The sequence below is a fragment of the Nomascus leucogenys genome, chromosome 2 (assembly GCF_006542625.1).
Source record: "Nomascus leucogenys isolate Asia chromosome 2, Asia_NLE_v1, whole genome shotgun sequence".
In the NCBI taxonomy this organism is placed as follows: Eukaryota; Metazoa; Chordata; class Mammalia; order Primates; family Hylobatidae; genus Nomascus; species Nomascus leucogenys.
This window is the reverse complement of record NC_044382.1, coordinates 66569514-66594450: the sequence shown is the minus strand read 5'-3', so window position 1 is coordinate 66594450 and position 24937 is coordinate 66569514. Positions and strand designations below refer to the sequence as shown.

General features: G+C 34.4%; 1 protein-coding gene across 7 annotated transcripts in view; it reads right to left on the bottom strand.

Annotated features, from left to right (window-relative positions):
- The window catches only part of RPGRIP1L (RPGRIP1 like), a 101412-nt gene that overhangs the window by 58027 nt on the left and 18448 nt on the right, over nt 1-24937 (bottom strand). For 6 of the 7 annotated variants that reach the window (XM_030796972.1, XM_030796997.1, XM_030797010.1 and 3 more), the window contains exons 7-11: nt 16196-16301; nt 14085-14231; nt 12711-12784; nt 5923-6062; nt 250-261 (exon numbers count right to left, since the gene is read on the bottom strand). In XM_030796972.1, coding sequence (XP_030652832.1) covers nt 250-261; nt 5923-6062; nt 12711-12784; nt 14085-14231; nt 16196-16301 — 479 coding nt within the window. The remainder of the gene's footprint in view (nt 1-249; nt 262-5922; nt 6063-12710; nt 12785-14084; nt 14232-16195; nt 16302-24937) is intronic. The other variant, XM_012504631.2, reaches the window with a different exon arrangement.

Here is a 24937-nt window from a genome sequence, read left to right as displayed (position 1 = left end):
CCAATCTTGATCTAGTATTGTTCTGGTCAGAAGGGAAACGGAGCTAGCACCTCGACAAAGACAGCAGGGGAATGAGGAATAAATGAACACTATCATGTGTCTACCATATGATTCACTTGCTCATCAAAAACCCAAGACATAAGTTCACAGTATTAATATAAGGAAATTGGGGCCTCTGGGACTTCAAAGGAATGTTCTATTTAAAATACCTGAGAAAATGTGTTTCTAAATCTATGATTTTTTACTTACTTATTAAGGGTCCTGAAAAGCATGTGAAAAAAAAATTGTCTTTTAGTTTTTGAATTGACATCTTTGAATTTTATTTTCCCAACTTAGCATACAGTATTTTTATTAAAACAAGGTAATTTCCAGAACATGGCAGGGGGGTGAGGGATGAGAAATTACCTGTTGGGTATAATGTACATTATTCGAGTGATGGTTACACTAAAAGTCCACACTTCACCACTATCTAATATACCCATGTGCATTTGTACCCTCTAAATCCATAATAAAAAAATTAAAAAGTAAGGAAATTCTGAATCTGTATTTAGTCAACCATACTTCCAACAGGTCTATTACATTAGAAGGACTGGATTCTTAAGCCATGCATGGTGGTATCAATAATAATTCATATGGGTTGGGCATGGTGGCTTATGCCTATAATCTCAGCACTTTGGGAGGCTGAGGCAGGAGGATCCCTTAAGTCCAGGAGTTTGAGATAAGTCTGGGCAACACAGGGAGATCTCATCTCTTAAAAAAAAAAATTAAAACAAAATTAGCTGGGCATGCTTGTAGTCCCATCTACATGGGAGGCCGAGGTGGGAGGATCAGTTGAGCTTGGGGAGTTGAGGCTGCAGTGAGTCATGATTGTGCCACTGTACTCCAGCCTGGGCGACAAAGCAAGACCCTGTCCCCCCAAAATAAATAAATTCATATGTGTTCTTTATTCACTGACTTCATGCTACTAATCAGTCGGAATGGACTTGGAGCTAGTGCTAAGAAATGGAATAATGGTTATGCTTGTCTAGGTACTCAGTTGCTATGACCCACAAGCAGGAGAGTAGAGTAGAATTTAGAAGACAGCAAATTTATAAAGAGACTAATTTTTCACTCCCTGCATTAAACATGTTTAGCTTTTTTTAAAAAAGCGTAATAGCTAGTGAACAAATCCGCAGTATTTGATAATCTCACATTCTTAAGTGTACTCTTTGCTAGAGCTCACTGTCGCACTCAGGTATCCACCTTTGTTGACTCTCTGTGGACTAACTCTAAGCCATGTCATCTAAAGTATCTCTACCAATTTCATTCTGCTCTCAACCATTTATGTTTATCCTAAGTCTTCAATTTATGTTGTACATTTTTGTTTCCTTTTCTTAAAATATGAACACATTTGCCAAGAATTCTTTGCACAAATGCATTTGCATACTGACTGCATTTTAAACAAAAATATGTTTCTGACTTTTATAAGGCATTGTGTTCTCAAGCTATAAATACTACATATAAATAAAAATGTTAAATTACACAGGAATAAATTTGGATGTTTTTAATGTCATATAATTCTTGGCAGTCTAAAAAGTAAAAAAAATAAAAATATAAAAAAATAAAACCTGTGATCCTAGGCAATACAGAGACATTTTAATATCAAGGCTGGCGCAGTGGCTCATGCCTATAATCCCAGCACTTTGGGAGGCTGAGGCAGGTGGATCCCGAGGTCAGGAGTTCGAGACCAGTCTGACCAACATGGTGAACCCCATCTCTACTAAAAATACAAAAATTAGCTGGGCATGGTGGCATGTGCCCGTAATCCCAGCTACTCAGGAGGCTGAGGCAGGAGAATTGTTTGAACCCGGGAGGCAGAGGTTGCTGTGAGCCGAGATCGCGCCACTGCACTCCAGCCCGGGCGATAGAGTGAGACTCCATCTCAAAAAAAAAAAAAAAAAAATTAAATATACTGCATAAACACTTTTGTCTTATTGATAGAAGATTAAAAGGTTATCCTAGAGTATAAATTGCTTATATCTAGTTTACTAAAGTAAAGAATATCCAGGCTGGACGCGATGGCTCATGCCTGTAATCCCAGCACTTTGGGAGGCAGAGGTGGGTGGATCACGAGTTCAGGAGTTCAAGACCAGCCTAGTCAACATAGTGAAACCCCATCTCTACTAAAAATACAAGAATTAGCTGGGCATGGTGGCGCACGCCTGTAGTGCCAGCTACTCAGGAGGGTGAGACAGGAGACGAATTGCTTGAACCCGGGAGGCAGAGGTTGTGGTGAGCCGAGATCGCACCACTGCACTCTAGCCTGGGCAACAGAACAAGACTCCATCTCAAAAAAAAAAAAAAAAAAAAAAAAAAGAAAACAATATCCAAATGTGAACAATACTTAAAAATTTTGAAGGTATAGGTTAAATACTTGTCTTTAAACGAAAAATTCAGATGAATAATAAATATGGATTTATATGAGATAAACTTTTTTGTTAGAGAATAAGTAAGTGGGACTCTGTATGTTGATTAAATTAAAACGACATCTAGATAGAATGGTTAGGTAACAAAAAGAAGGCAAATATAGTCCGAAGTATGTAAAAACAAAGGTACTGAGGATAATATAATTTTATTCTCTGGCCAGCAAAACATTTTAGGGTTTCTAAGGGTGAGCTAAAGTGTAAAGGACATGACTGTTCCATCTTTATCCAGACACACTGTATTTTGATTATTATTTCTATGTTCTAGTTTTCCTTTTCTTTCAATTTTTCAGAGCAGGGTTCCTATATGTTATTAGGTAGAAATAAACTTATTTATTTAAATGTTTCCAGCCTTTCCTAATTTTTGTTTCAACAACAATATCTCCATTCACTGATATTTTTTAAACAAGGGCATTATTAGTGGAAAAGTAACTTAGTGGGAGAAGACATTACTGAGTACCTGTAACTTACCTTCTACTGAATTTTATTTAGAATTATCCACTACATTTTTCCTTTCTCAAACTGTTTATTTGGGACATAACTCCTGGGTCTTTAAAAAGTACTGAAATGCTATAGTTCAAAGAGGAAATATACTTGCTGAATTATAATAGGCAAAATCAAAGCACTCTGTACAAGATGAAAAATAACCTCCTTACCTTATGATTTGACAAAAAGCAGGTTAAGCTAAACAGCATTTTATTCAAATGAGATAACATTTCACTCTTTTAAAATTATGTTCTTCCAGCACACCATTAATAAGCAGAGTGCAGAGAACAATTCAACTAAACAATTTTCAGAGTGCCTTTGTGCTAATATCTTCAGCTGTGATCAATATAACCATACGCATTATGCTGAATTATGCATTTCAGCTAAAGATAGAAAGGAACTTTCAAAAGCAAGCCCTTAAACACATGCAGTTAATTTAAGCATTAACCAAATGCAAACTGCATTTACATATCCTTCCCCCACATATTCACACAATCTGAAACTAATTTGTACCTTGAATAAAGAGGTGAGTATTCTCTAAAAATAATTTGCCAGTTAGATGAATGACTACAAGAAGCCAGGGAAACATCTTCTAGCAAAGAACACTTGATACATGAGAAGGTAAATGTATGAAGACACTTCAAAGTAAAATTAAACAATTTCAAAATCTGTAATACAAAATGGAACTTTCTAAATATTAAAAGATTTTCTAAAATAGACAGTTTTCGTTTTTTTGTGTATTATTTCCTTGGAAGAAATGGTTAAAGGCTGTAATATTTTTCTTATAACCCACTGTTACATTCCCACAAAGAAACAAAAACTTAAATCCTTAGACTTGTAAATCTGAGGTATTCAAACAAAAATGACTGGAAAGTAATAGTTGCATTAAAAGTAAAGATTCAGTTCTAGCAATTGTTCTTTAGAAAATAATTGGATAAATGTGTAAAAATTTGTGTGGAAAGAAACTGTTTATGATACTTAAAAAAATTGAAGCTATTTAAATATTCAATACAAGATTGTTAAATAATCCATGGTACATACACACACTGGAAAACTGTAACGGCCATTATAAATGATTCTGATGTAGATTGATATTAAGGAATGATTTTACAATATAGCAAAAAAAGCACATTATAAAACTATATCTATCATTTAGAAATAACTCTGAAAGGACATAAATCAAATATTAGCAGTGATTATTTTGCTAATATTTTGTGGGTTGTGGGATTGATTTTTCTAATTTACATACTGGACTTTTTCATAATGTACATGAGTTAGTTTTATTATTTTAAAAATTCCCAAATAATAAAAAAGCCAGTAAAAAAGATGAGGAATAAATTAGATAAACTAAAATAACTTAAGAACTGTAATACTTAGTAAGAACCCTCAGAATTAATTCAACGACAATAAACAGGTCTAACAAAAATACTAAGATTCTACTCCCCTTAAGAAAAGCTTCTTTGCAAAGATCAGTTCAGATATCCAAAAGATAACAGCTTTAGAATTCTTGATATCTAAGTAAACACAGAAAGCACAGAAATAAAAACGGTTTATTTCATTTCCTTTCCCTTTAAGAATGGGCAATTTATCTGCTCTTGGAAAAGAGAGAGGGAACATAGAGCACTTCCACATTTTTACCTAAACAATAATTTATCAAGCAATTACTAAGGCAAAGCACTCTGTTAGGTATTTGATACTGCACGTTAAAATCAGGAACTGTATGTATTTTTGACATGAAAACTTAAAAAAAAATCCACCAGGTCAGAAAACCTGTCATCACCATTTTATTCCACTCACGGTCTTCTAGAGAAAAAGTCATAAAAAAAATCTATCATCAAATGTAGTCACTTCGTGAATAAACATTGCCCTAGAGTGTTTCACTGAAATTAAGACTCCATTGATTATAAGATATGTTCCAATTTCAGACTTGCTAAAATGTGAAAAAAAAGTCACACTGAAATTTAAAAATGCCATCACTTATAAGATGCAACTCAATATTAGAGATGTTAAAATATGAAAAGATAATGTTCCTTATAGTCAGTGAAATATGGCATTGTGGTCTAAATAAAAACATAAGAATACTAACTAGAAACATAACTGTTTTTTAGTGAGTGTATTAAACTTTTAAACATTCTCATGCAACTGAATTGCAAGTGTTCAAAAGCAGCAACCTTCTTAGCACATGACTCGGTTTATCTAGGGCATGAGCAAACAGATAACACTTAAAGCAAATAATTCATTTCCCCTGTTGTGCATTTGTGTGTATATCTATGTGTGTGTAACACAGTAAAATTCAGACTTCTTTAATTATAATTCTTTTACTTCTATGAGATCTGTTACTTATACTGAAACTTATTAGTGATTATTATTTTAGCATGGGGCACAAAGCTTCCTGGTATTTAAGGTCACTGTCACAGAGTAGAATTAGACATCTCATCAGAGATTTTCCCTATTCGAACTCTCAAAAATGGCAAGCTACTATTTCTGCCACTCTCTGTCATCTTACACTAGTTTTTGTGCCATTACACTTGCCACCACCTCACATATTACACATTTATTTAATTGTTGTTAGTTTCTCCCTATTAAATTTATATTTCATGAGGGAAAGACTTTTGTTTCTATTCATTGCTGTATCCCCAGAAATTATAACAGTACCTAGCACTAACTGGTGCTCAATAAATACTTGTCAACTGTTGAGTAAAGAAAGGCTCAGAATTTAGGAAAATTGAACAATTAAAAACAACCTAAATAAGAATAGCTTATTGAGAAAAAGCAATTCTTTTGGCATATACACTAGGCTGAGTAAGAGAAATTTTGAGCAACCACTGAATTCATGAGAGTGGATGACTGTGTCTGTCCCTTATACATCGCAGGGATACTGGCAAACAGTAGGCACCAGAGTAAGTACTGACTGATTCAATGAAGAAACATTAGATGTCTGAAATGAGTAAGGCAGTGGTTATTTCAAATGTACCTCTTTCAGTTTTTAATCGGTCAAGGATTTCAGTTTTGTCTGTTAAGTCAGACTTCAAGGCAGTCTCGAGCTGAGCAATCTGTACTTTCAGCTGTTGCTCCTTTAACTTCCATTGCTCTTCATGGGCAGCACTGAAGGCACTGCAAAACACACGTGACATGCAAGGAAAGCTTGGAAATCAGCTTCAACCGAAAATAATAAAGAGAAAAGCTTTTAGTGGCACAGAGACCACTGTCATCATGTCTTAGGAATTAAGTAAACATATGCTGGTCTGCTGCTGTTGAAACCAAGGCGCCTTTCTCAGGCTGCGGTTAGGGAACATGAAAGAGTTTGTGGGATGAGCAAAGGAACTGGCCTTAATTTAGAGCTCTAAAGTCAGAAAAGTTGGCAGTGTGCAGCTTTTGTGGGACTAGTAAAGGAATTCAGATACTGTACATACTCCAGAGGAATCCACAATTCCAAACCTCAGCAATTGACATCAGACAAAACCATTCTCTCCCACATACAAACCTCTTAATACAGAGAAAATGGACTTTCCACCTGATCTTTAATTCTGTGAAACTTTTAAAGAGTCTGTGATAATAACATGTTCACAAAATACTGGCCACAAAACGATAGCATATTGAACCACCAGACAATACTTCTGATATTGATTAAGAAGTAGTGATAATATAGTCTTTGTTAAAAAACAAAAAACAATAGGCTAAAAACAGTTTTAGTTGTAACACATGATTGGAATGAAAACCAGTGCTGTGCCTGATAAGAATGACGAAAATAGAATTACTACTCCTCAATAAAAGTAAAGCAGTTTAAACCATGGTTAAAATTTGCTAATAATCAAGACCCAGCATATCAGAAGAAAGAACCGGTTGAAAAATAACTAGACAACGCACAGAAAGTGTACAATAAACATATGTTTATGCCAGTGGTTCCTAAACGCTGACCTAAATACTGGTAGTAGGCCAGCTGCAGTAAGGACACTTAGGGAGATTTTAAAATGAAGATCCCAGGGCCCAGGTATTCATATTTTTAGAAAGCTCCCCAGATGATAGCCAGGTTTTAGAAAAACTGATCTTTGATCTGAATTTCAGCAGAAAACCATTATCTATGAAGCTTGATATGACTGAATAATCATCAGCAGCTTTGACCATTCTACTTATTTTAAGCCCAGTAAATACAACAAAAACTTATAAAATCTGGTTTTTTACTGATGATGAAGTAAATGGAAAAGAAACATATTACTGGAAATTGCCCTTAATGTTGCTCCCAACTAGTCTTCAGTTTTTATCCCAAAAAAGATACTTTTGTGGGAGGCATAGCTTTTCAAAAGAGAAAAATTGTGTATTCATTTCACATTTTGAATATTTTACTGCCTTTAAGATAACATGACCTTGAAAATAAATGGAATTATGGAAGCTTCTCTAAATATGACATGTTTCTTCTATCAGTGTTCTCATTTCACTTATGGAACCTTAACAAAATATAGGATCTATATACCAATTATTTAAGTTGATTTTATCAAAGGTACAATGACCTAGACTTAAATGAAATCCAAATAAAATATGTACTTTAAATACTAAATAATATTCCTTTTTACGTTTGCTTTTAAAATAAAGAACAAATATAATTTCTACGTATGGCCAAATTGTATATATCAAACACATCCATATATATAAATGAATGTGAGTACATCTATATGTGTGTGTGTGTGTGTGTATATATATATATATATATATACATATATATATATATATGCATGTGTCTTATTTTATTAAAAACATGTACCACCCGGAAAAAAAATTAGCATGATGAAATAGGCACAACATACATTATATCAGACGCCAAAAATTAGAAACAGTAGTGTTCCAATAGCATTAGTACCAGCAAAAAGATCACCAACAGCTAATCTGGCAGAAACATCAGAAGCTGTATGTGTTTAAATTAAGAACAATTTAGCGGCCTGGGTTTTCCAAACCCACAAAATACTAGTGTAAATCAGCATAAGTCAATCTGAATTTAGTCCACTGCTATCTTCCCTCTAAATTTAGGATTACATTCCACTGGAGTTTCATGAGGAATTCCTTTTGAATTTACTGTATTCCTCTATGCTTAGAGCCATCTGTGTAACTATAAATGGTGAACCACATCTGGCTCCATTTTCTTTGTAAGGGCTGTGTACATATGAGAACAGTCTTTGAGAACTTTTTATTCATGAAAATGTTTTTGTATATTGCCTATAGTGACAACTGAAGAGGGATCATAGTTAGTTTTTGTACACATTTCACTGTTACATGATGTTGCAGGACTGATCAAATGTCAGCCTGCAATGGAATGCCCATTGCTGCTTGTGGTCACCAGCATGTCCACTGGCAGACATGGGTCAGCATACTGTAAATACACACCCTTGATCAAAACCTTATAAAGATCTAAATAAAGCCAAAGAGTTCATCTGCTTCCTAAGATCTTTCCTCTTATAGAAGAAATTCCATTTGTTCAATGTTCAAGGGCATCCTAATGTGAGAGATAGGAAAGAATAAACTAAATCATCCATAAAGAAATAGACAGTGGCTGGGTACAGTGGCTCATGCCTGTAATCCCAATGCTTCGGGAGGCTGAGGCAGGAGGATGGCTTGAGCCCAGGAGTTCAAGACCAGCCTAGGAAACATAGAGAGATCCCATCTCTATAAAAAATAAAATTAAAGGCTGAGTGTGGTGTGTGGTGGCTCATGCCTGTAATCCGAGCACTTTGGGAGGCCGAGGTGGGCGGATCACTTGAGGTCAGGAGTTTGAGACCAGCCTGGCTAACATGGTAAAACCCCTTCTCTACTAAAAATACAAAAATTAGGCAGGTATGGTGGCACACACGTGTAATCCCAGCTACTCAGGAGGCTGACACAGGAGAATCGCTTGAACCCGGGAGGCAGGGGTTGCAGTGAGCCAAGACTCTGCCACTATACTCCAGCCTGGGTGACAGGGCGAGATTCTGTCTCAAAAAAACAATGAAAAATAATAATAAAATTGAAAATTAGACAGGTATGGTGGCACATGCCTGTAGTCCTAGCTACTTGGGAGGCTGAGGTGGGAGGATTGCTTGAGTCCAGGAGGTCGAGATTGCAGTGAGCTATGATTGCGCCACTGCCCTCCAGCCTGGACAACAGAGCAAGATCCTGTCTCTCTCTCTCCTTTTTTGTTTTTTTTTTTTAAATCATAGGTACTTTAGGGCCTAATGAAAATTAAATTCATATTTACATCAGGATATTTCACTTACTGAAAGATGATGCCCCAAATGTACTTGGAGTTTGATTTCTGTGAAGCATAAGCTGCTCATATTTGATCACATGAGATTTTATGGCTTCTGGAAGGTTACAGGGCACAGATGCTCACTTTACAGAAACAGAACACAGAGCATCTATGGGTGTCAGCAGTGCTCTTTTACATTTTGAGAAGTAGATGACTATCACATAATAAAAACTTGATCCACCCGATTCTTAAAAAGGTTAATATCATCTTAAAAACTAGATGAATACCTTTTAAAAACAGACATTGTATTAGTGTCTCTCAAGGAGTTAATACCTCAAAATCACATTCAACAGATTTTTTTGGACCCAGTCTCAAATTAACTGAACCAGAGTTGGATGGTATGGGGGCAGAGGGAGGGGTGCAGATGGATAGGCAAAGAAGCTCTGAAGAGGTGGTGAAATCTACATTTTAATAAGTTTTCCAGGTTATTTGCATACATTATAGTTTAGGAACCATTGCATTTATCAGTTACATGGCCCCAACACTAACTAACTTCAAAAGTGAAGCACAGCATTACCAAATTATAGCATAACATAATACTGTATTACATACCACAGTATAGAGTTTCTCTCTGACCCAATAGAAAGATATAATTGCAAAAAATGTATTCTGAACTTTTAAACTAAACATTTCTTAAAGTTATACTTACTTCTTGGCAGTGTATCAAAAGTGTTTTAGCATATTAAAAAAGGCTCACACTAAAAAGTAACATGAGCGTTTTATCTTCCCAGATGATTCTCTAATATGTCATAAGTCAAGTAATAAACACACTCAAAATTTCATTTGAAAAAGAAAGATGAGAATGCAATCTGCAAATCATATTTTTCTCCTGAAAACTAGTCAATTTTGAATAACAAACAAATGCTGTCCTTTTAAAAACATGTTATCATTATGACTAAGCAAACAGGGAGTATGTGTAGTTTTTGATGAACATTAGTTGTTGGCAATAATGAATAGCAGTGTCATGAAACAAAAGAGCTGTAAAGAATCTCAGAGACAATGCAGACTTTTGTTGAATTTCTCCAACTACACTTCTAAAATGTATCATATATTTCAAAAACACTATATTAGAGAATTCTGTAGTTCTGTTGACTATTATGTGTGTTTGCTGGGTTTTGTGCTTATGTTACATTAATTTTTCTTTTGACATTAAATGTTTTGACACTCACTACACACATTTACTTCCATATATCTCACATAAACTTCACGTGTGAGCAGCATAATGAAGTCTGCTTTCAGTGTGACAGGAAAAAAATGTTAGCGCAAGCATAAAACATTGAAAAAAAAACCCTTCAAATTTATACTCTTAGATCATCTTCTAATATGGAAAGATACATTTTGTGGTGGGAAAGTAAATATGAGAAAAACGTGACTTTCTCAAAATTTCATTTATACATTATTCCCAGCTAAGTTTGATTTTTTTTTTATTCCAAGTAAGTATGTTCAGCAAATTTTCACACTGGGGAGAAGTAGAAAATTTGGAAGTAATGGCCATATGGCACTATTTTCTTCTATTTAGACTATGTAAGTTATTTGAAATTGTAAGATACTGAAGATATATGTAAATCAGTAAGAATTTCTGGATGTATAACAGTTCTGTTATTCCATGAATGTTTCCCTTCCACATATACAATTTTCCAATGCAATTAAAATCAGATAGTGAAGCATAACAAAAAAAGAATTCAAGCTTTAGAGTTAGAAAATATCCAGGTTTTAGTTCTAAACTAGAGTCTCAGCAATGCTGTGTGACTCTGCACAAGTCTTAATTTTTCTGGAATCCCAATTTCCTCATTTATAAAAGAGGGATGATATCTTCTCTAATAGGGTACTGTGCAATTTGTATACTGACATTTAAACTTTTCAAACACACATATGATTTTAACTGGTGTCTGAATCTACTGTTGGTAACCCTTAATATAATCAGTCACTGTACAAAGATAGTCCCCACAAGTAGGTAAATAACATAGATGATACAAACTACTGAAATAATGCCTACGTTAATTTAGGTAACTTTTCAGAAGTAAATCAAAATAAAAGCCTATCCCCACACTCCTTGGGTATAATTTGTTCAATTTACAAAACGTAAATTTAATTGATAAAAAATAAGAGAAAAAGCTAAAAAGTTAAAGAAGCACTTGTAGCTCAAATGGTTATTTTCTGAGGTTTCAGCACATGACCAGTAGAAGTAGCTGTTGAATATCAGCTATAACATATGTATTTAAGTATATATCACATTTGCTTTCACGTAAACCTATATTTATCATTATCAGTATCATATACTAAAAAGACTTAAAATTACACACACACACACACACACAGAGATATCTGTAACACTTAACCAAACTTAGATGTGGAGTATAATTTTGTTTCTAATATTACCAGAAAGGATTAATTTCTAAAATACCATAATTATGAAGTAGATTAAGAAACAAAATTGAAGCAGCCCTTTAAAATGTATCTTGAGATAAAGATGCTTGTGTTTCTCTTTTTTATTTATTTATTTTATTATTATTATACTTTAAGTTCTAGGGTACATGTGCACAATGTGCAGGTTTGTTACATATGTATACATGTGCCATGTTGGTGTGCTGCACCCATTAACTCGTCATTAAGCATTAGGCATATCTCCTCATAAAGATGCTTGTGTTTCTCTTTATAAGGAACAGAAACAATTGTAAGTGAGCACCTCTGTTTTTCCCTAACAGAATAACTCTTGGTTAATAAGCTGGGGAGTCCAGGAAAGAGACCAAAAGAGGTTCAAATACAAGCTCTATTACTTTATACATTTAAAAGGTATGGGCTGGGTGCAGCGGCTCACCCCTGTAATCTCAGCATTTTCGGAGGCTGAGGCAGGAGGGTCCCTTGAGCCCAGGAGTTCAAGATCAGCCTGAGCAACATAGAAAGAACTCATCACTACCAAAAAATTAAAAAAATTAGTCTGACATGGTGGCGTGTGCCTGTGGTCCCAGTTGCTCAGGCTGCTGAGGTGGGAGGATTGAGCCCAGGAAGTTGAGGCTGCAGTGAGCCACGATTGCGCCACTGTACTCCAGCTTGGGCGACTGAGACACTGTCTCAAAAAAAAGAGGTAGGAAGTGCCTCTTAATGTTACTTAATTTTGTTTCATCTTCCTTGTCTGCAAAATGGGAATTTATAATACATACATTTCAGGGTGCTGTGAACAATTTATAACAATAAATGTAGAGTATCTAGCACGGTGTCAGTTTATAGTTAGTGTTCAATAAATGATAGCAGTTTACTAGCAACAAAGTGATATGGTTTTCTTAGTGGTGATAGGCTACTGCTTAGGTTAAACAACTTATTACCAATGCCTTTAAAAACCTTGTATTTCCTTTATACAGTTTGCATATTCCTTGCTATCATTTGTTGCTAATTCTTTGATCAACATGATCTATTCTGACAACAGCAAATGCTTACATATAAAACAGCTCAAACAAGACAATGAAAGAACACATGGAATCACGATTTACCTGTCATAAAGTTTATCATAGTTTTCCTTTAAAAGTTCCCGTTCCTTTTCTAAATCATTAATTCTATCCTGCAGCTAAAATGAAAAAAAAATTACATATTAAGTAAATGTTATATAAAACCACTTGGGGGTAAAAAAAAAAAAACATAAAAAAACTCTATATGAGAGGAGGTTAACATGTTTTAACCTCGATTGCTAAATGGTAGCTGCTAACCAGACCACTTATATTGTCTGCATTTAATTCAGCATTGATTCTTTCCAAGTTGTTAGATAAACGTGAAATTAATATTCCTGTTTTAATTTAGTAGAAACGTATGCACTGCTTTATGCAATATGTGCCAGAAGTCATTAAAGAATATGTTAAGAGCTTGCTATGTCCCGGGAAACATAGTATTTTTTACTTTTCACCATGATAACTTCTGTAATTATATTCATTTTGTATTAATTTACAATTAGCCCATAAAAAATTAAAAGGATTAACTTTTTTTTGGTTCATGGTTCAAATTGTGTTGTTAATCACAATTTACTCTGAAGATACAATTTCTCACATTATCTAAAATTTATAAATAGCTACTAGCACATTTTGTGAATAAATGAATAAACAAATAAAGTTACATACTGTTTTAGCCCATGAATAGTATTTTCAGAAATAAATGGAGTAATAATTACATCCCTCTGACTAAAATGTAGATTTCTGTACTCTAGTATGTATTTTTAAGTTTTATTCATAAGTATATTTTGCAGTCACAACTTTTCCCTGTGGATCAGAGTACTCTTAAACTTTATTTCCATTTTCAAAATTCTCTTTTGATGCTAGTATGAGACAGTAAAAGATTCTCCCAAGATCAGAACAGAATGCAGGCATCTTATTTCACTTCCATTCTCCTTGGGAACAAACTTAACAGGCTACAGAAAATACTACGATAATAGGAAGATGAGTTTTCAAACAACTTCCTAAAAAAAATTAGGTAATTTCACAAAATTACTGATATTGCAGAATACAACAGCCATCTCCTCAGAAACAGATAACGTCCTGTTATTTTGTTTTAGTATCTCAAATGATTAATAAGCTGTTATGGTTGAGAAAGTTAAGTTCCACAGGTAATCTGGCATCAGTTTCAAAATGTTGGTTTCATTTTACTCAAGGATCTTTAATCCTTTGGGTAAACAGTGGATCTTGCCATATTTGCAAGTACAGTTAAACACTGATTTGCCATTCATATATTAACTACTATATTTTGCTGTGCTCAAAACACCATGTATATAACTTATAATTTTAAATAAGTAAAATTTTGAAATGTCTCTATTTTACTTTTTCAAAACAGTTACCAAGAAGTTGTAATGCAACAGATGGCTAAACTCTTTGGGAGCTTACCTCTTCTATTCTTCTTTCAGAAAACTTCATAGAATGTAATTGTTTCTCAAGACTGCAGCATTTTAAACGCTGCTCTTTAAGTTGCATGTTTAAGTCATCCCCATTTGCCATCAAAGCATCGTGGCTGATTCTGAGAGTTCTTTGCTTCTAAAAGATAAAAAGAACATCTTTTAAACATTATTTTTGGTTATGACTAATCATTGGACTAAATGATTACAATTCTATAAATGAATTTACTCCTGAAGTTCACCTTATACAGATTATTTTTTACCTAACAAATGATGTATATGTGCTACTTATCAGTAGGAGACACTGAACATGTGTGTGACATGAGGAAGAAAATACAGGGTTAACTTAGCATAGAGTCACATATTTTATTTCCTCCTAGTTTTTGACTTATTGATGGTGACCAGCAAGTAAATTCGTTTTAACAATAACTTTTTTTCTTTTTGCTGTGGTTACATTGGTTGGACATGCTGTCTAAAAATGCTGTAGCATGGGTCAAAAATGCTGACCACAGATATTTGAACTGAAGGGATTCGCTGCCACATCGTATAAATAGCCCTGAATGGTTAGCTTTTAATTTGCATACAATTAAGTTAAAATTTCCAATTTAGTAAAATAGTTATGAACTTTTCTTAATTTTTAAAAAACGGTCTATTTATGACCATGCTGTAAATTCAATTTTATATACTTTAATGTCACATAGTTTTTTTTAAATAAAAAAGGTAATCACATTAAAGTCTTTTCATAGAGACCATATAACCATAATATGCAATGCCTCACCTGCTAACTAAAATCTCTCAAGTCTTCCTGAAGTTTTTCTTCACTCATTTAAATGAAACATGGCTATTGAGCCATTCAGGTCAATTTTCGTTAATCTTCAGCCATCTTCTTCTAGGCTCCACACTTCACTGAGGCTGTTGGGCTTAACCTCTCAATTTTTTACCCTAGGTCAACTTCCAAAAGAGCTGACTGTACTACAGCAGACACCTGTTACTGTTGGTATTTAAACTAATACCTGGGTTCACTGTTAAATAGAAATCAAAACTGTCAAAGTGATGAGAATGTAAAATCGTTTTTCAATTCCTTTCTTAATTCTTAATCTTAGAAATGGCTTTCAACCATAGGGATTTTAAAATTTTCCTTCTAACATCTGTAGATAGCACTATCATTCTCACTCTCTAATCAGTCTCCTCTTTTACAAAGTCTCATATTTATGCAGAAGCAATTACCACTTGGCATTTAAAGAGGTTCCTGCAGGATGGAAAACAAAATCCCCAGAGCATGGCTGAAAAATATTTAACTATTGAATTCAACAGTGAATTTAGGCTTCAGATGACCCTTTGCTTTGCATCAATCTACTGCTCTCCTTGTCTCGGGACTTCAAAGAAAGTATTACTTCACATAAATTCTGTTCAACTGGAATGCCTTGGAGTTCATTAATTCCAGAACCTATGTTAATTATGCAGTGCCAACAAATAGAAGCCCTCGGATGGCATATTCCTGTGGGGTTATAGTCCTTGTTAAAACAACCATAGGCATAAAGAATCCCAAGTATTGTCAACCTGAAAGGTTAAGGTTTAAAGTAAATACACTGATAGTTGACATTAAGAGTAATCAAGTATTTTCAGGCAATGGTAGTGACCAAGAAAGAAAAAAAATTCAAATCAAAGAAACTTTTAACGGAACATGATTACTGACCTATTCATTACTTTGGTCTATTGCCAATAATTTTATAAATGCTTCAAACTGAAGATATATGCAAATATAGCAAAACTTCAGTGCTATGTGTCCATAATAAATTCAGATAAAAGGAGTTAAAAATAAATTTCCTTGGTAGAAGATGATTTATAATAAATATGGTTATTATTTTAAGATGACACAGATATTTATAAAAAGTCCAAGCAGTTAATTATTTCTTTAGTGCTTGAGTTATAAATAACAAACAATATATTAAGAGAAAGATACACATTTGTGAATACAAAAAACAATCTTTAAAAATTACGTTTAGTGTTATGATCATTCTACGTTTAAAAAAACAACTTCAATACTACTTTTGAATCCTTTGCAGCTCTGTAACATCGTAATAAAATAAATTATCACTGTACCTCTTGAAGCTGAATAAATTTTCCTTCCATTGCTGAAAGAGCATTGCTTTTCTCCACTAGCTGTTTATGAAGCTTAATCATTTCTACATTGTCCCGAATATTTGACCTTCAGAGTTGTGTTTAAGAAAAAGAAAGAAGTAAAAAATGCAAGTTAGAAGAAAGAAAATCTATGGTGGAATCACAATTTTTCAATTAATGTTACATAGAAAATATTTATATACTTGTACATCAGTCAATGAGGTTTTTGGATTATTATAAATGCAGGACAGATTAATTATTTAAAACAAACCAATAATCATTCCTGAACTTTCATAACCTCAAACTCACAAAGTTTGAAGGGAGCCCCCCAAACTTCATGACTATGTTACCTCTACAGTTGATAACATGGATTTACAATCATTTTATAGCATCCTGAAAGATGGCACAAAAACACAATAGTTTTTAGTATAGCAATGGTACCATTACCGAACTTCACACTTATTTTAAGGAGGACTATCACGCTACTTTTCCCTAAATGAAAAATATGCAATACAGCCATTCATCTTTCTACAACTCTCTCGATGCAAATGGCATCATAAGATCACCATTTATTGGAGTTTCCTCTTGGAGTTTTAAACTTTTCAAAATATTTGCAAAAAAAGTAACTTGGCATTTTATACTAATAATGCCCAAAGCTGGCATTTAAATATGTTGCAGATGTGCCTTTAGCTGTAAGAGATCATTTGATGTCCACAGGGTATATAGAAACCTTATATGTTACAATACTATTTTGTATTTTTCCCACTGAGATTAAAGCAAACGCAGAATTTAACAGGAAGATCTTGTTAAAGGTTAATCATAGATCTAAATGAGTACCTGTTTTCAAAAGGCATTTATTTTCTTGACGGAGAAAAGTTCCTTAATTTAATACATTTTATATTAAAAAATATTTTGTTAATTTTGAAGCTACATTTCAGAGTTCACTTTTAGGAAAAATATATGTAAAAAATTTAAAATCAGACAGTTCAATATTTAAAGTAACAGATTTTACTTTTAAAACTTATCTAGTGTACACATATTGGAAAAATTGTCATAATGCCCTACTGGAACCAGAAAATGGACTACAAAGCTCACACATCTGTAAACCAGCTGAGGACTTGAAATACTTAATTTTCCTCTTTGATATTTGAAAGTTCATTGTATTTTGGCATTGGACAGTTAGTTGTCCTCACACAGAAGATAAACAAGCCCATGAATCCGAATTTTGCCCAGGGTACAGTCTTAACACAATGTTAAAATAATTATATGTCTAAAACATGTTATCTAGTAGTTCTGAGCACATCTTCAACAATATACTCACTATTATTCACTCAGTATTACCTTTAGTCACTAAAAATACATATATATATAATAAAAAGAGAAAAATACATCTTAAAGTCTAAAGAAAATATTGTTTTCTTTCATATTTAGAAGCCAAAATATAATTTACTTATTTGCCCCAGAATTACTTGGTTTGACCACTCAGCAGTGAATGACATTTATTGATATGTAAGGACAGAATGTGATTCAAATAATTAAAAATCTTTTCATATATTTCCAGTTGTCTCTGATATTTTATTTTTGTTTTAAAGTATGATAATTTTTTTTTTTGAGATGGAGTCTCACTCTGTCAGCCAGGCTGGAGTGGTAGTGGTGCAATCTCGGCTCACTGCAATCTCCGCCTCCTGGTTTCAAGTGATTCTCCTGCCTCAGCCTCCTGAGTAGCAGGGACTACAGGTGCCTGCCACCACGCCCATCTGATTTTTTGTATTTTTAGTAGAGACGGGGTTTCACTATGTTAGACAGGATTGTTTCCATCTCCTGACCTCATAATCCACCCGCCTCGGCCTCCCAAAGTGCTGGGATTACAGGCGTGAGCCACTGTGCTTGGCCACAGTATGTTGATACTTTTAAGAAGATTCAGATATATTTGAATAATAACCATTAATTACAGTAACAGAATTAAATCTCTATAATCCATTTGGGCACACAGGGTGATAGAAATAACAGCTTTTAATTTTAAATTTTTTTGTAAGGCAAAAACCAGTAAGCATATGTCAAAAACTTTCAGTGGTTTAATTGGTGGGTGCTTTCCCGAATATTTTCCTAAACTCCTTGGAGTTTAAACTTTTCAAAATACTGCCAAAAACAGTGACAGGGCATTTTAAACTGGTAATGCCCAACAGGTGGGCATAAATACAACTTACCACATAGTATTTAGACAACAGCAGTAATGTACTTTAAACAATACCTTAAGTAACAATGTGGTATAATAATGTACTTCAAATAAAAAGTCAGTTTGCTACAGAGTACACCTTTCCTGGGACAATGCTAAACTTGTAAGTCTTTAATAATTACTTTTATGTATCAGTTTTAGGGGCTTTATTATTATGACTTTATTTTTTTTCATGTAACAATGAGAAGAAGAGGATAATCTGTTAAACTAAAAGTGCTAGGTCAGTGATAACATAAAAGTTCAAATCAGCAATGTGATAAATGTGGTCTAGCCTTTAAGAAGATGTGCAATAAAAATTACCTCAAACCCAACAATCAACTTAACATTTTTACATAGATGAAATATGGTACAAGAATAATGGGAGGAAGTAAGAGAGAAAGAGGGAGGGAGATGTCACAAAAAGATGACAAGAAATGTGAGAAGGATGTTGTAGGCAAGATGGAGCGAGGGTGCATAGCTAGGTGACCAATCCTAGACCTCTGTGCTTGCGGAGCAAGGCCTCAGGTTGATCTTTGAAGAATAGACTTAGGGCTAATTTTATGAGTAATATTTTAAGTGACCTCCACACAGGATTTTTTTGCCCTCTTCTACACACTATGACAGGAATACCAAATCTTCAGGATGATGACATTCTAACAGAAAGAATAATGCATGGTAAAAACATTCAGACATTCAGATGAACTCTGACAGTCATGTACCCAAATCATACATGCTGCATTACACATGGTGAAATGATCTGCAAACAGACATCAAGTATACTAATTAAGTGCTTTGTAAAAATAAATTTCTCAAAATTTTCATCAAGGAATTTGAAAAAGTCAGGAATGATTAAGTTGGAAAATGCAGTTTCTTTTCTCTTTCCTTTTTTTTTTTAAAAAAACATGATTTAAAATTATGATCAAATCTTATAAAACTATGAGAAGAGTTGCTGGCCCATCTCTAGATTAAAAACAAACTGAAATAAATTAGATTTCATGTCCAAAAAAAAGTAATCCAGCTCAACAACCTGTGTGCCAAGTTTCTCTCATATAATTTGAAACAGTCAAGCAATAAACTCTGAAAAAGGAATTTCTAATGGAAGCCTTGGAAAACACTTGACTCCAGCTTTGCTACTGGGTGCCATAATAAATCCAGAAACCTAAAACCTCAGATACACTGGAGAAGTAAAAACTTTCAGCAGAGCTATGTAATGTATAGTCTAATATGAAAGCTTAAGAAGCAAAAATCTTTGCTCCAGCGAAAGTTTCATATACTTTATTCCCCAGGCATTCAACTCCCCTCCCCCACCCTTTGCCAACATTTCATTCCTTGCTACCATATTATGAAAGCTAAAAAAATTCTTGAATTTTTGAGATAAAAATGTTATAGTATTTAATGTCATTTAGAAGAGAAGGCTTTAAAACACAGAAGCTAGGCTATGAGATTCTGGGAAGTAGTTAGGTCAAATATTCATGAGATAGAATGGAGAGACTGTTTTGAGTAATAGTTACAGGCTGACCAAATTTTGGGCATAAGGTTGAAAACAACCTTAGGGTTAAAAAAAGCGCTCTAGAGATTTTCTTTTCAAACAGTGGCAGACATTCTGTAGCTGTATTGTTGAAGGAAATGTAGGTCATTCATAGTTTTTATTACGGATACACAGATAACAATCACCAGCAAGGCTACCCCCCATGACTAGGGCTACAGAAGGCTGCTAGTAAACTGAATAGAATAAGCCTCACTAAAATAGCTGAGGAAAGTCTATTTGAAAGATAACGATTTCGCTCAAAATTGCTACTTAACTTCATAGGTGAAAACAGTGCTCTCTGATTTAAGATTGCTCAAAGGAAAAAAACTGTCTGTGTATGTTTATTTGCCTCTGAATCATTACTTTCCTGTGGTGTTGGGTCAAACTATAAATCAGAACTCAGTATTTTCTTACTCTTACCACTCACAGGAATGGACGGGACAGTTTTATCAGCTCTCTACATGCATAAAATCACACTCAGTGGAAGGGCACTCCCAAAGGCTGGTTGGGGACAGGAAGAACTCAAATCCTGGCTCATCTTATAGGGACCATTTTTACGGTCAAGTTTAATGGATTCCAACTTGAGATTTACAGTAAAAGAAATGGGAATCTGATTTTTTTTTTCCTTTTTTTTTTTAGACGGAGTCTCACTCTGTCATCAAGGCTGGAGTGCAGTGTCGCGATCTCGGCTCACTGCACCCTCTGCCTCCTGGTTCAAGTAATTCTCCTGCCTCAGCCTCCAGAGTAGCTGGGACTACAGGCATGTGCCACCACACCTGGCAGGAACCTTACAGTCAATATTTCAGAAAGCCCAATAAGAAACATAGATTTACTGGCAATGAAGTTGCAAAACTGAACGAATGGTTTTGTGTTGTTTTCATTTTTTGATAGAATTGTGCCAATCCAGTGTCATAACGCAGGTTATTTAACAATTAGCAGAAGGAGTGATTGGCATGATACAGGTCTCTTTGATGAATACACACAGCTAATTTAGTAGGCCAAATCTTTCTGAACACAAGGTCCCTAGAGAGAAAAATAGCTGTTGTTTAAAGGCAGGAAACCATTTACCCATTTCAAACTAATCATTTTACAGTTCAGGTGGCTAACTGAGGCTCACAGAAGTAAAGAATTTGGCCAGAGACCTTAAGTAATGGAGATAACACTCAAATCTCGCTCTAAGAGTTAAATTCTTCCCACTCTTCAAAGTTAAATTCTTCCCACTCTTCTAAGTTTTTTTCCTCTAAGATCTTCCTAAGTTTTAACTTTCCCTCCACTATCATGCATACACTCATATATTAGTAACTATTATCCGTGACAATTTCTGTGGTTTATATAAAGTGGCAGGAGGATATGTTAAGTCACTATCAAGGAAATATCTTAATGTTAATAATAAAAACATGAGGATAAAAGAAATGGTATTACAGTGTGAAAATTTTCATTGGGTGAATTCTAAGCTGTTCAAAATGACAGTCAGAGCATGGTGAATATATTTTAAAAAATGACAGATCACTCCCCTGTGTAGTAAGGTCTGCATGGCTATCCCTGGTCCCAGTTACTCTTCCATCAGAGAACCAGATGTGCCCTTTAAATTAGGGGGTTGGGCAAAAAGGCAAATCCAAACTGAGCGACATTCTGCATACAACTGTCAATGGGCTATAAAAGAGTGGGGGACCATTCGAGAATAAAGGATATTTAGATGACATAATAACTAAATGCAACAACACGTGACCCTGGACTGGATCCTAGATCAAAACAAAATAAAACAAAAACAGCTATTACAAAAAGACCAAGCTGCAAAAGACATTATTGGGACAACTAGTGAAATTTGGATATGGACTGTGTATTAGATGCTGTGGCTGTATCATTCATTGTTAAGTGTTCTGAATGTGATAGCTGTATTGTGGTTATGTAGGAGGATGTCCTTCTTCCTAGAAGATACTTACTTGTAACTGTACAGAGGGTGAAGTGATGTATGCACCTAATGGGAGTAAGGAAGGGAGAGATGTGAAGAGAAGGGAAGTGAGGAATGAGTGAGGAGAAGAGAGAGAGGGAGAGGGAGAAGGAGAAATAGGAAGAGGAGATGAGAGATGTTGAGAGAAGAAAAGGGGCTGAGTGAAAGAAGGCTTAAGGAAGAGCAGGCCGAGTGGAAAAACAGGCTTGTTGTACCATTCAAAAAATATGCTAAGGGGTGAAAGGTTATGTGAGTGCTCATTCAACTATTCTTTCCACTTTTCTGAAGGTTTGCAATTTCTCAAAATGAAAAGTTGGGAACAACTTAGAGTGCTAGAAAGTAATCTTGTATCTGGGCAGAGGGGAAAGAGTGAGCCCTTAAAGCCAAGCTGTTTCTTATAATGCATGGCGCAAAAGGCCTCTCTGTTGCGAGATTTGACAGTCGGCTGTCCATCAAAGGGAAGAAGGCAAGTCAGAGTGTCTGAAATACTTATGGGTTAAATTTCCTCCACTGGGACATTATGGCAGTTACACGATTTCTAATTAAGAAGGTAAACACCCTAACATTTATTTAAAAAAAAACACTTAGTACAAACTAGTTACACATTTGTAAGAGTATAAATATTTTTGGAGTTGAAAAAGGTCAATAAATGGTAAAATCATTCTGATTTTAATGTTCATGTACATGTGTTCACTGGTTACTGCTTTGAATTTAATTTAAGATGGCCTTTTTAATAAGCAGAAAATGTGCATTTTTATATTGTTTAAATTTAATATGGATTTTTCTTCAAAACAACACAGACATTCAGGCTACTTGTAAATGATACAAGATTTTTTGCTAATGAGGCATTATGTAGAACATATGCAAAAATCACAACTCAAGTCTTCCAAAATAGACCACAACAACAGGAAAAAACATGATTTTAATAAAAAAGAGCAGCACTGGGCTTTGACTTCAAAGCAATTAAGGGCTTTGGATAACCAAAAGTTTATGTCAAGCTGATGCCAAACCAAACTGGTCTATTAAACACATACTATGAAGAGTTTCTGTAATATTCTATGAAAAGGCTCTTTGCCATAAATATCAAGCACTGCCACTCTGAAGATTACAACTACGTTAGGTTCATGTTTGAGAACAAGGAGTCCAACATCCAGATCAGACTTCTAGAATTTCAAATCTGAAATAATGTATCCGTGAAAGAAAAGTTTAAATATGTTTCCCATTTTGTGATTTCTCTCTACAGTAAATTATACCAAGTTTTACATTCTCCCTAACATTTTTTTCAACAGTTTTCCATTAGTCTCAAAAAAATTGCTGTTACATATAAAATTATGAGCTATGTGTAAACATTTAAAAAAGGCATTGAAGATCCTTATTTTAAGCTATTTCCTCAGTTTCAACAACTGTATTTCAAGCAACAATATGCTATTCACTATAGGTATCTTTCCTTCTAAGCAAATAACATGTAGATTTTCAATTTTATAAAATCAGTGAGGTAGGGTACACACTGATTTATTTCTCTGGTCTCTGCAATAAAAGTTTCTTTGCCTGTAATACTCATTTTGTCTCTGCTTTTAATTCTTGATGTGACAAAAATAGACTGCTACAGAGTAAATAATATAGCCCCCTAAGGAGGGACTTACCTCTTCTATGTCTGTGTGTGTTGGTGTCTCTTGTTGGTAATATTTATAGTAGGAAAGTATGTATCCTTGTCTATCACTCTATTTCTTCTGTCGTTCTAGTTTTAGGATTGAAGGACTTTTGGATTTCCCTTTCAGTTAACACTAACTCCTAAATGATCACATCCCTTTGGAAAAGGGAATGGCCAACACAGTGTCCACCTTACACTATAGGAACTTGAGAAATGTAACAGGGAAAGCAATCCTTGATAACCCTGTAGTCAGTGGTTCAGTAAAGGTGGGGACTGCCCCAAGCTTGAGCTTGGCCCCTGTGTGAATTTTTATATTCAGGCAATGTCTTAAACATGGCTGTTGGCATTTACTAAGATCACCATATTCAGTGTTGAGGTCTGGTCCTTTAGCACTGCTTCTCACAAGGAACCATTCTTGGTTTTTAAAGTAGGCCAAATCTAAATCTTCTTCCTACAGAAATATGAATAAATCGTAGGTATTCAAGCTTATCCTTTAGCCAGAGTTCAAGTAATATCTCCTAACTTAAATATGATTCTCAAAAACATTCAGGTTTCTTTTGTCTTGCACTTAGAAGGGTATATAATGTCACTAAACATAAAGGATTTCTCATATAATTTAATTTTACACATAGTTTTTTAGGAATAGAATTTTTAGAGGTAACACTAATCTAATAAATCTATGAAATATAAAGCTTTTTATATATTTTTAGTCCACTTTTTTTTAACAAGTCTGATATTAAGCATCCTTTCTTAGCTTCTTCATATATTACCACATAAGTTTAATTTGTTGAAAGATGAATAAACTCTGAATCTGAAATGAAAAGCTAGAAAATCTTACTTGGTTTTTCTAATAAGAACCTAGGCAAGTGGGCTTCATCCCTGGGATGCAAGGCTGGTTCAACATATGCAAATCAATAAACGTAATCCAGCATATAAACAGAAACAACAACAAAAACCACATGATTATCTCAACAGATGCAGAAAAGGCCTTTGACAAAATTCAACAACACTTCATGCTAAAAACTCTCAATAAATTAGGTATTGATGGGACGTATCTCAAAATAATAAGAGCTATCTATGACAAACCCACAGTCAATATCATACTGAATGGGCAAAAGCTGGAAGCATTCCCTTTGAAAACTGGCACAAGACAGGGATGCCCTCTCTCACCACGCCCATTCAACATAGTGTTGGAAGTTCTGGCCAGGACAATCAGGCAGGAGAAGGAAATAAAGGGTATTAAATTAGGAAAAGAGGAAGTCAAATTGTCCCTGTTTGCAGATGACATGATTGTATATCTAGAAAACCCCATCGTCTCAGCCCAAAATCTCCTTAAGCTGATAGGCAACTCCAGCAAAGTCTCAGGATAAAAAATCGAT